This window comes from Gavialis gangeticus, unplaced genomic scaffold (assembly GCF_001723915.1).
Source record: "Gavialis gangeticus isolate Ggan-Ray unplaced genomic scaffold, GavGan_comp1, whole genome shotgun sequence".
Lineage (NCBI taxonomy): Eukaryota > Metazoa > Chordata > Crocodylia > Gavialidae > Gavialis > Gavialis gangeticus.
Genome location: NW_017728994.1, coordinates 40,559,227 through 40,568,890, shown reverse-complemented (window position 1 = coordinate 40,568,890; position 9,664 = coordinate 40,559,227). Strand labels below are relative to the sequence as shown.

The 9,664-nt window shown below is 45.6% G+C and overlaps 1 protein-coding gene across 3 annotated transcripts in view; it reads left to right on the top strand.

Moving 5' to 3' along the window:
- Positions 1–6,242: 6,242 nt before the first annotated feature.
- The window catches only part of EXOC6 (exocyst complex component 6), a 207,258-nt gene continuing 203,836 nt past the window's right edge, over positions 6,243–9,664 (top strand). For all 3 annotated transcript variants that reach the window (XM_019502629.1, XM_019502630.1, XM_019502628.1), the window contains exon 1: positions 6,243–6,379. In XM_019502629.1, the coding sequence (XP_019358174.1) occupies positions 6,258–6,379 (122 nt within the window). In that variant the 5' untranslated portion in view covers positions 6,243–6,257. The remainder of the gene's footprint in view (positions 6,380–9,664) is intronic.

Here is a 9,664-nt window from a genome sequence, read left to right as displayed (position 1 = left end):
TAAACTAACATGTAGCCACTCTGGGCTACATATTAGTGTGAACACCCCATCTGCCTTCCCCCCCCCCCACTGCCCCAGATTGGGCCCACTTTCCCCTCCCATCCCCCACAGTCAAGCTGCTGTCCTCTACGCCCATTCCCCCATCCTGCCCTGACCAGCCTGCTGGCTCCCTGCCTCCCTGGATTGGGCCTGCAACCCCCATCCCCTTCCAGCACCTCAGATCCCTGATCACCCCCCTACCATGTCCTGCAGCTTACTTTTGGCTGCCGGTGCTCACCTGGGAGAGTAGGCAGGGAAGGGAATCCATTGCCACTGTTGCCGCTCCAAGCATGGAGATTCTGCCACCTCTCTAGGTAACCTGTTCCAGTGCTTCACCATCCTCCTAATGGAAAGTTTTTTCTGATATTTGACCTAAGGTTTTGGGCAGGTCAATGTGTACAGATGAAGTAAAGGCATACTAAGCTGATAAAAGTATGCATTTGTGGTCTTGCTATTACACAGATATAAAAGAGGGATTTCTTGTGCTTCATGACAGGGACAAAATAATATGTTGTCTCATTTCCTTGGCATGACCTGTCTTGGGCCAAGGAAGCCACTCAGGCCTTTTGGTGAGTGAATTCTGAATCAGCATGAAAAAAGGAAAAGGCTACATGAATGCATAGCAACTTTGGTCACAGGTCAGGGAAACACCTGGACTACCAGAGCCAGTAGGAGAAGTAGAACATGGAGATAGGGAGAAAGCAGAAAAGGAGAGTAGAAATGTTGCAAAATACTCTGAGCATATTTGGAAAACAAGAGAGCAGGACCAAAAGCAGGAGAAGGAGCTATAGAGGTGGTGGCTTATCCTGATAGCCTCCAGACTCCAAACTTCTGGACCTCTCCAGCACCATTACATTTCTGCTGAGCCTCCTCCATGCTACTATGTCCTGCAGGAAATATAGCTGATGGACAATTCAGGGTTTGGGCTATGAACCACTCTGAACTGGGAAGGGATGATGTTCCCCATTCACTGTACATCTGTACAAGTGCCTACACTTATGCAGTGGAGGTCAAGGAGAAGAAGTACTCATCTGACATTCAGTTCCATTATCAGTGAAACTGTAATGATTAATGCTTCCTGCTTGATGACAAAGTTTGGCACATTTGCGCTTTTTTGTACTTTTACACTTTCTTAACTTGTATACAGGGGGACAAACAATGGTTTATAAAGTGCTATTTATTTTGATTCTTTTTATCTGTTAATAAAATGGTTTGGTAGTTGGCACGTGAATGCTTGGAAAAAAGTAGTTGGGACTCTTCAGCAAATCCAAACCTTTATTAAAACATAACAGAGTACTGATCTCACTTACAATGCCATGAAAGTAGTAGCAAAGATAGTATGTGTACTACAACAACAGACAGCACCATATTTCCTTTAGCATGTCACACTGTGATGCAAGGATGCAGGCACACAAGGCATCTTGTTTCCTTGGCTTTCCTGGCCTCATTCCCAGTGATGTGCAAAGTATCTGTGGTTGCTTTTATTGGGCCTGCAAGTGAGTGATGTCTCGACACCTGACAAAGACTCTCACCATTCACCTTAAAGGTATTGTGTGTGGTGCAGCAGGACACATACTGTGATTTGCCCATTGGCTTCCAAATGATTTTGGAAGCCTTCATCTTCCCTTCAGCCTGAACATTCACACTACTACTCTATGCCACTGGTAGGTGTGTAATTAATTCTTTCATCAGAAGGGGGTCTGATATGTTTCCATGACCTATTACAGTAAAGGGTAGGTGGGTTCCCTTAAAACAACAGTAGTCATGGACACTCAGTTGATAACCATATTATCTGGCAAATATAAGGCCCAGATACTCAAAGAAAGTTAGGAAGCCATGAGAGTTAGATTCCTAAATACATTAGAAAATCTGTATGTAGGATCCTTTCCTTGCTGGTGGAATGGTCAGACTAATATGGAGGGCCACAGATAAATGTGTTGGAGAGCTAAGAACACCTTTGCACAAGGGCCTGGAAAAGACAGGTAAGTTGTCTTGCGAACCATAAATCAATTCCCAGAGTGTCTCCTGTTGATGAGGCACTAAGGTCCTTGTTACACCTTATGCTGTGAGCTTCACTAACGCTGATGGAAGTTAGTGCCAGCTCCAGTTTGGAGCAGTCACATTTCAGGCCAACAGGGGCCTGTAGGACTGAAAGATAAGAATTCCCCCTCCTCCCCTCACATTTTGGGTTTTCCCCCTGCCACTCAGGGCTCCCTTGGTTCTCCTCTGTTCCCCCAAGTTTCCCCTCTGGACTCCCCTTCTACTTACTTGTGGCTGCCCACACTGTCTATCCTGAGGAGCAGGCAGGGAAGGGTTAACCTGTCTGCCCAGCTGCTGCCACCACCACTACCAGGCTGCTGCTCTTCTTTGGGCTGAGGGGCTGAGAGAGGCCCAGAGAGCAGCAGTGGTGGTGGTCAGGCAGGCAGGTTAACTAGGGTGACCATCTTTTCAAAATGGAAAAGCAGGACACATCCCCACCTGAGGAAAACCTGGATCCCTGCATGATATTGGGAATCAGGGACAAATGTCCTGCAGTCATACAGCCCAGGGCTGGGACTTGATGTTCCCACTCTGGGTCTGTTCCATCCAATTAGGGATAGGTGGTCACCCTAAAGTTAATCCATCTTTGCCTGCTCCCTCAGGAAAGACAGCATGAGCAGCCCTAGTAAGTAGGAGGAAAGGGGGATAGTGAGGAGAGATCTGGGGTGCTTGGCAGGGTTGGGGAGAGGACAGTGGGCCTGATTTGGGCCAGTGGGGGGGGAGGGGAGGGCAGATGGGGTGTGGCTACGCCTTGGGGTAACACAAGCTGGGTAACATGGATCAGAGATAAACCTAAGTTGGAGTGGCATAACTTCGAGCTGCATAACCAGCACTTAAAACCAGTCTGAGGTGTTAATGTGCATTGGGGAAAAGGTCCATGAGCCACCCAAAATTACCATGTAAAAATTCCCTAAGGACCCTGGCATAGAAATCCTGAAGTCACGAACTCATGAAACTGAAGTGCTTGCATGGAAACATTCAATATAAGTATGAATCATGTGATACTGTTGTGGGAGCTCACATGCAGACTTAGTAAATCCAGGTGTGCATGGCCAAGAACACACATCTGGGTACTGTAGACATACCAATGGTGCACTGCAACTAGAAATGTACTTGGTGGTTTCAACTTATATTACAGGCAATGACATTGAAGGCACATGGCATTTTTCAGGATTGGGCCCAATAGTCTGTATTCATCTGTTAAAATGAACCTATATTGTGGTGAGGTACCTTTACACATATGAGGAAGTACTTTATTCTGGAAACAGGCTCATCAACTTCACCCACAAAATTTATGTTGCTTACTAAGCAAAGGGTTACATTGCTTATAGTAAGAATGTATCAAATTCAGTTTATCCATTCATCAGCAGTAGGCAGCTTTATTTTCCAGTCATGGCCAATAATACAGTAAGTTGCAAAGATAAGGCAGTTGTAGCTTATAAAATGTATCATATCAATATCTGGATGAGGTCTTAGAAGTGGCAGGAGTGTGGAGTAGTATCATTTATGAACTTTGTTGACATTGACTCTCAGATTCTGTGCAAGTGGAGAAAACTAGGAAATATAGATATTAAAATTAGACCCACTGGGTAATCCTTTTAATAACTTTTGTAATTATTACATTAACTTTTATAATGTTCACAATAACTTGAAAGTTAATATCTAATCTTGTGTCCAACAGAGTCAAGATCAGAACTGTTAGTCTGAGTTTGTGTGACATCCAGTGGCTGGATGGGTCAATCACAAGCATGCAAAGACCTAAAGGATTTGTTACAAGCTCTGCTTAGTACACAAACATAGCAGACACCTGAAATATTTATGTTACAAAGTGGTAATTGAATTTGTTGTTTAAAGTATAATTAGTATAGAGGTCTGTTTGAGAAAAACCATAATCAAGAAAAAAATACCCTTTTTTACAAAGAAACAACTCTTTAATTCATTGCTTCTCAATTAATTTGGCACTTCATTTGTTTTTCAAAACTGTCTGAGATTGATATTCATTTGAGGCAGCTATATTAAGCATTTTTCCTTACTGGAATCCAGCTGTGGCTGACCTGCTGCACAAGTGCCACAAGTGGTATGGGCAGCCTGTGTGTGGACCATGGCAAACTGGAGAGAAGACAAGGAGTATAGTGGCAGATAAGGTAGGGGGCAGAAAGCTGGCAGGAAACATGGGGCTAAAAGCAGAAAGCTTATAAGACCGGCACCTAGGGAGACTGCTGGGCTTATTTGTGGCACACCTGCCAAAAATGTTGGCCCCCACTACTATAATAATGATCAGACAAGGACTTGGAAGTTGTTTGTGCTCTGAGTAGAAGCAGATGTCCATTCACATGTAGCCTACACAGAAAACAGAGTAAATTTTGTGTAAAACACAAACAGATACTATTTTAAAATCACCCTTTGTTAAAAATTTGTTTTAGAGGTGCACCGATACATCGGTCCGATATCAAATCAGTACCGATGTAAAGGAAATTGGCTGTATTGGAAATCAGCCTAAGGCAGCCTCTAGTTTGGCCAATAAATGCCCCTGTGTGTGAGCAACATGTGGGCAGTGAGAAGCCCAGCCTAGCAGTGTACAGAGCTGTGTGGTAAGTCTGTTGTGGTGGAAGGGGAGAGGGGAGGGAAAGGGTATGGGGGGGCAGATCAATGGCCTCCATGGTGAGGGAGGAGGCAGGGGCAGGCACTGTCCAGCTGGGGTAGGGCAGGGTGCGGGATGGAGCTGCAGCTTGTGGGGGAGACAGAAGTTCCTGCCAGTGTGTGCACACCCGGAGAGTATGGGGAGGACATGTGCCCCCAGATCTGCACAGGGCAGGACAGGCAGGCTACCACTGCAGGCTGGAGCCAGGGCTATGCCAGGCTCTTCTTGGTGGGGGCTGGGCTTGGGGCATGGCCTATGGAGGGGGCTGCAGTCCCCCTAAATTTTGCTCTTCCTGGTACATGGGTGGAAGCAGGGTGTTGAGCTGGGACTGTGCTGGGCACACAGCATCAGTGCTGGGAGTGGGGCTACAGGCAGGCTACGGTGAAATCTGAGGTGGCTGCAGCCCCCTGCATAGCCCCTGCCTCGACCTGAGCCCCCACCAAGAAGAGCCCGGAACAGCCCCAGGTCTAGCTTGCAGACTACCCACCCTGCCCATGCAGATCTGGGGGCACATGCCCCACCCGCCCATGCCATCCTGGGGTGCACACAGTGGTGGGAGCTGTCCCCATCACTGACAAGCCGTGGCTCCATCCTGCACCGTCCCACCCTGGCTGGGCAGCACCTACCCCTGCCCCCTCCCTCCTCACTGCAGGGGGCATTGATTTGCCTCTGCATGCCCCTTCCCTCCCTTCTCCCCATCTAGCACAGCAGACTTACCAGCTGTATCGGAAATCAGATTGGTATCAGCCGGTATGCCTCTTTAAAAATCGGCTTTCACTATCGGTCCCCAAAATCTGCATCAGTGTACCCCTACTTTCTTTTATTTATTATAGTTGTAAATGATACTTAAAATTACTAAATCTGAGATGTTGTGTTTACAGATTTGCAGAAGTTTAGGGCTTGAAGGCACCTCATAAGATCATTGGGTCCAGCCCTCCTGCTCTGGGCAGGAAAGACTGCTGGGGTCAAATAACTCCATCACAGTGTGCATCCAGTCTCCTTTTGAAGATCTCTAGGGTAAGTGCCTGCACCACCCCTGCTGGTCACGTTAACTTTCTGCATTCCACAGTCCTTTTCCATATGTATAGTCAGTTTGCTGCTTGTGTGGGTATTTCACAAAGCAAAAGGGAAAAATCAATTACTTGAAAATAGGAAAATGTGATTTTTTTTTAAACTCTCAAAAACTGATAAAGCATAAATATTTAAAATGGCTTTTGGTTTAGTACTTATTACCAGTAAAATATTATTGAATATTTCATTAACACAACAATATTTTTATGACTATTTTCCATTAAAATAAATAAGGCTTCAATAAAAGACCTTACTGAACTGGGCATACAGTAACTGGCAAATGCTATTGAAGGAGACAGGAAAACAGCAGCTGTGCAACATTCTTGGACACAAAGTCCTCAGGAATCACGAGGTCAACGCAGGGCCTGTTTTTGCATCGCTGATTTTGCTGAGTAGAGAATCATTCTGTTAATAGTAATTCCAATAAAAGTCTTTCCCTAAAGTTTGAACAGTTTTGTGCTCATCAATGGCTAGAAAAAACAAGCCAAGCTTGGTAGAGTTTTATTCTGAAGAAAATCAAGACCAAGTGTATGAAAATGCCCTTGCTGAGATTGAGTCCTTTGAGCTGCCCCTTGGGACCACTTTCAGGTAAGCATAATTTAGATCATATTATCCAAAATAGATTTGTTCTGTTTTTTGCCTATTGTTTCCTTCAGCTCCAAATACTTGAACTCAGGTCATCTTACACTGGAATATATAGAAAAATGGCCTTTGAATTCAGTGGGAGCAGGATTAGCTCTTAAAGGAGCAAACTCACTAGGGGCTACCTCTGTTCAACCTCTTCCCCTGAGGGCAAGGACTGCAGGTACTCTATGAAGGAAATTATTTCCATAAAATATGTAAGAAGTAATAAGTACTTTGCATGGTGGAATGTGTTTAATTTGATGCCATTAGCTACATGCCTGAAAATAGGTGACTAACTGTTAATTCCTATACTGTAGATAGACATTATTTTTATTTAATTTAAAAAATGCAATAGCATGCATTTAGTGAGATTCCTAAATGTCTGAAAATTTGAGTAATAACACAATTACAATTTGCTAAAAGAAGGCAGCAAATGAAGACAGTTCTGTTTATTTTCATGTATACAATGGTTATCCATCTCTGTCATCGATTATAGTTGTATGTTGTATGTAAAGTAGTATGTTTACATTTAATTATTAGTATCTGCAGAAGTTTTATAAATAGCTTGCCTGGCATTGTGGGTATCAGACTGCAGTGAGAATCAGACAAGAGGAAGAAACCAAATTCATTTAGAAGTGAATTTAAATTGTCCTACAACTTGTTTCTGTCTAGATTGGTGATGAATAGAAGGAACACAGGAAGGATTTTACTTGATACATTATTTATTGAAGAAAATTTATAGAGGTGACCAAAACTGATGAAAGAGTTCCCTTCATGAATTGGCCTCCTCCTGTGACACTGCCTAACCAATACTTTGCAGGAGCTTGCTGACATATAGAAAAAATTCATGTTGCTAAAAGCAGCAATCATCATTAAACCCAGCTGAACCAGCATTAAACATGGTTTAGCCACAAACATAAACATGATGCAAATCATATTCAATGCCATTATATTACAGTTACTAGAATAGAGTAAAATACAATTGTACCTTGCCCATGTTCTGGAATGGTTTAACTACACCCACCACTGAAAACTGCTGTCAGTTTTTCAGTGCTAGAAAAGCCATAAGTGGCCAACCCAGTTTAAAATTAAGCTCCTAAGGCCCACATTTTCAAAAGTTAACTTCCATTTATGAACAGATAAATTTGCCCAGACAGCAGATGCATCCTGTCACATGAACACTGTAGCAACTCAGGTTTGGCCCCTGGACCTTAACAATTTGTCCCCGGTCTGCCAAATTATACAATTTAAATAGAAAACAATTTAATCCTACTTCACTAGAAAATAAGAACCTTGATGTTACAGGAGCCCAGGAGCAGCAGAAAATCTACATATATATGATATATAGATCCATGTAGATCTTGACACTTTTAATCCCCAGTTTACCAAATTCTAAAAGCTAAATGAACAGAAAAATACAGCAGCTGCAAGTGCGCCAAAAACGTGGCTCAAAAAACTCCATGTTCAGTACCTAGATCTTGTTGAATCCAGCTTGCTTTTTTTATCCCAAGGCCAAAATTTCTACCATTTAAGAAGAGAAGTACAGCTAGCTACTCCAGTTTCACTGCATACCTGTTAATAGCACTGCAAATGCACTTACACACCTGAAGATTGCTGCATGCTAAACATTTTTGGCTGAAAGCTTCCAACTTGTATGGTCAAAAAAGAGAAAGCATTTTAATTGCTACTTGATCAAAAAATCCAGGCTCTGACATATCCTGGTGCAAAACCAACAGAAGGAGGACATAAATCTGGTAGTTGGGTTCGGCTGGATCTATAACATTTTTCCACGCAGCCCCATGAAAATCCAAATAGATTTAGATCCAGCAAGATAAAGCTAGATCGTTAAAGCTATCTTGAGCTCCTTGAAATGCATCACAAATAGATGCAGTGACATGATATAAAAAAGGAAGACCATACTTGCTATTTAGAATAAAAATCTCTGCAAAGATGCATGAAAAAATGGACCGTCAAAGGCCAGTTAGATTTTAAGAGCTTCTGTTTCAGGATGTGAAGGGGGGGACAAGAGAAGAGTTATACTGGACTCTGAGAAGTGGCATTTGTTTTCTGTTATTTAGCCCAGAGATGTGTGGCCGAAAACCCAGCTGGACTGTGTTTCTGAAGCCAGGGCGGTTCCTTGAGTCGGGGAGTGAACCGGGTCAACTGCCCCAGGGCCCTGTGCTTTGGGGGGCCCCATGGAGCTGGGTGGAGCAGCTGCAGTGACTCTGCCCTGCCGCTGGCTTCACATCCAGCTATTGGCATCCTCCCACCGCCAAATCCACTGCCGAATCTGGCACGTCTGGCCACTCGGCACCCTGCCTCTGGCTTCCTTGTGTTTTGGGGCAGGGCCCTGCACCCTGCTCGGGTCGTCGCTGCAGGACTGGTGCAGCGAGTCCAGACCCTTTACAACAGGGGGAGCGGCTGCACTTGCTAGCTGTTCATGGCAGGGAGTCACTGAGTTTGGACGGGGTGGGGAAGCAAATCTTGAGCAGATTCAGCAGGGTGCACAGAGGCCAAAAATTGCAGGGGGCGGGCGCCAAAATTATACGCAGAACAAAACAGCAGGAACATCATTTGAAATAATGGCCCTGGCAGGCGAAGGCTCCACCTTTGTCTAAGACAAGGTGGGCAAAATGTGGCCCAGGGGCTGGATGTGGCCCACCAGGCCATTCTATCCCGCCCACAGTGACCCTAAAAAATTTAGAAAATTAATATTTATCTGTCATGCAGCCCTCAATAGCTTGCCAAAACTCAGTAAGCAGCCCTCCTCCCAAAATAACTGCCTGCCCCTGGTCCAAGACCTGTGGTTCGGAAACACCCCTGCAAAGATCTGGGAGATCTGGACGCGCGGCTCCTGTCTTGTCAACTCTCAAGTGCACTTAGGACAAGAGCGTGTCGCTGACAACGTCGTTCTAACTGTCCTCTGAGCTGGCAGTAGCGGGCGCCGAGGGACGCAGGTGGCCTAGGGCGCCCTCGGACCGGCCCCGGGAGGGATCCACCGTCCAGGGCGCAGCAGGGCCGCCAGCCCGGCTTGGAGAGACTCGGGGTCCAGGTGGGTCCCCGGCTCCGAGGCGATACGTCTGGAAGGGGTTCAGGCCGCAGGACCAGGGGCGGGTGCGCAGGGGTCGTGGCCGCAAATCCGCACCAGCGCCAAGGCCGGGCCAAGCGCCTCCCGCAGCCTCCGCCCTGCGGCTCCGGCCGAGCTCCCTGGAGCCGGGCCCCACCCCCTCCCCCGCCTGGCTCCTCCCA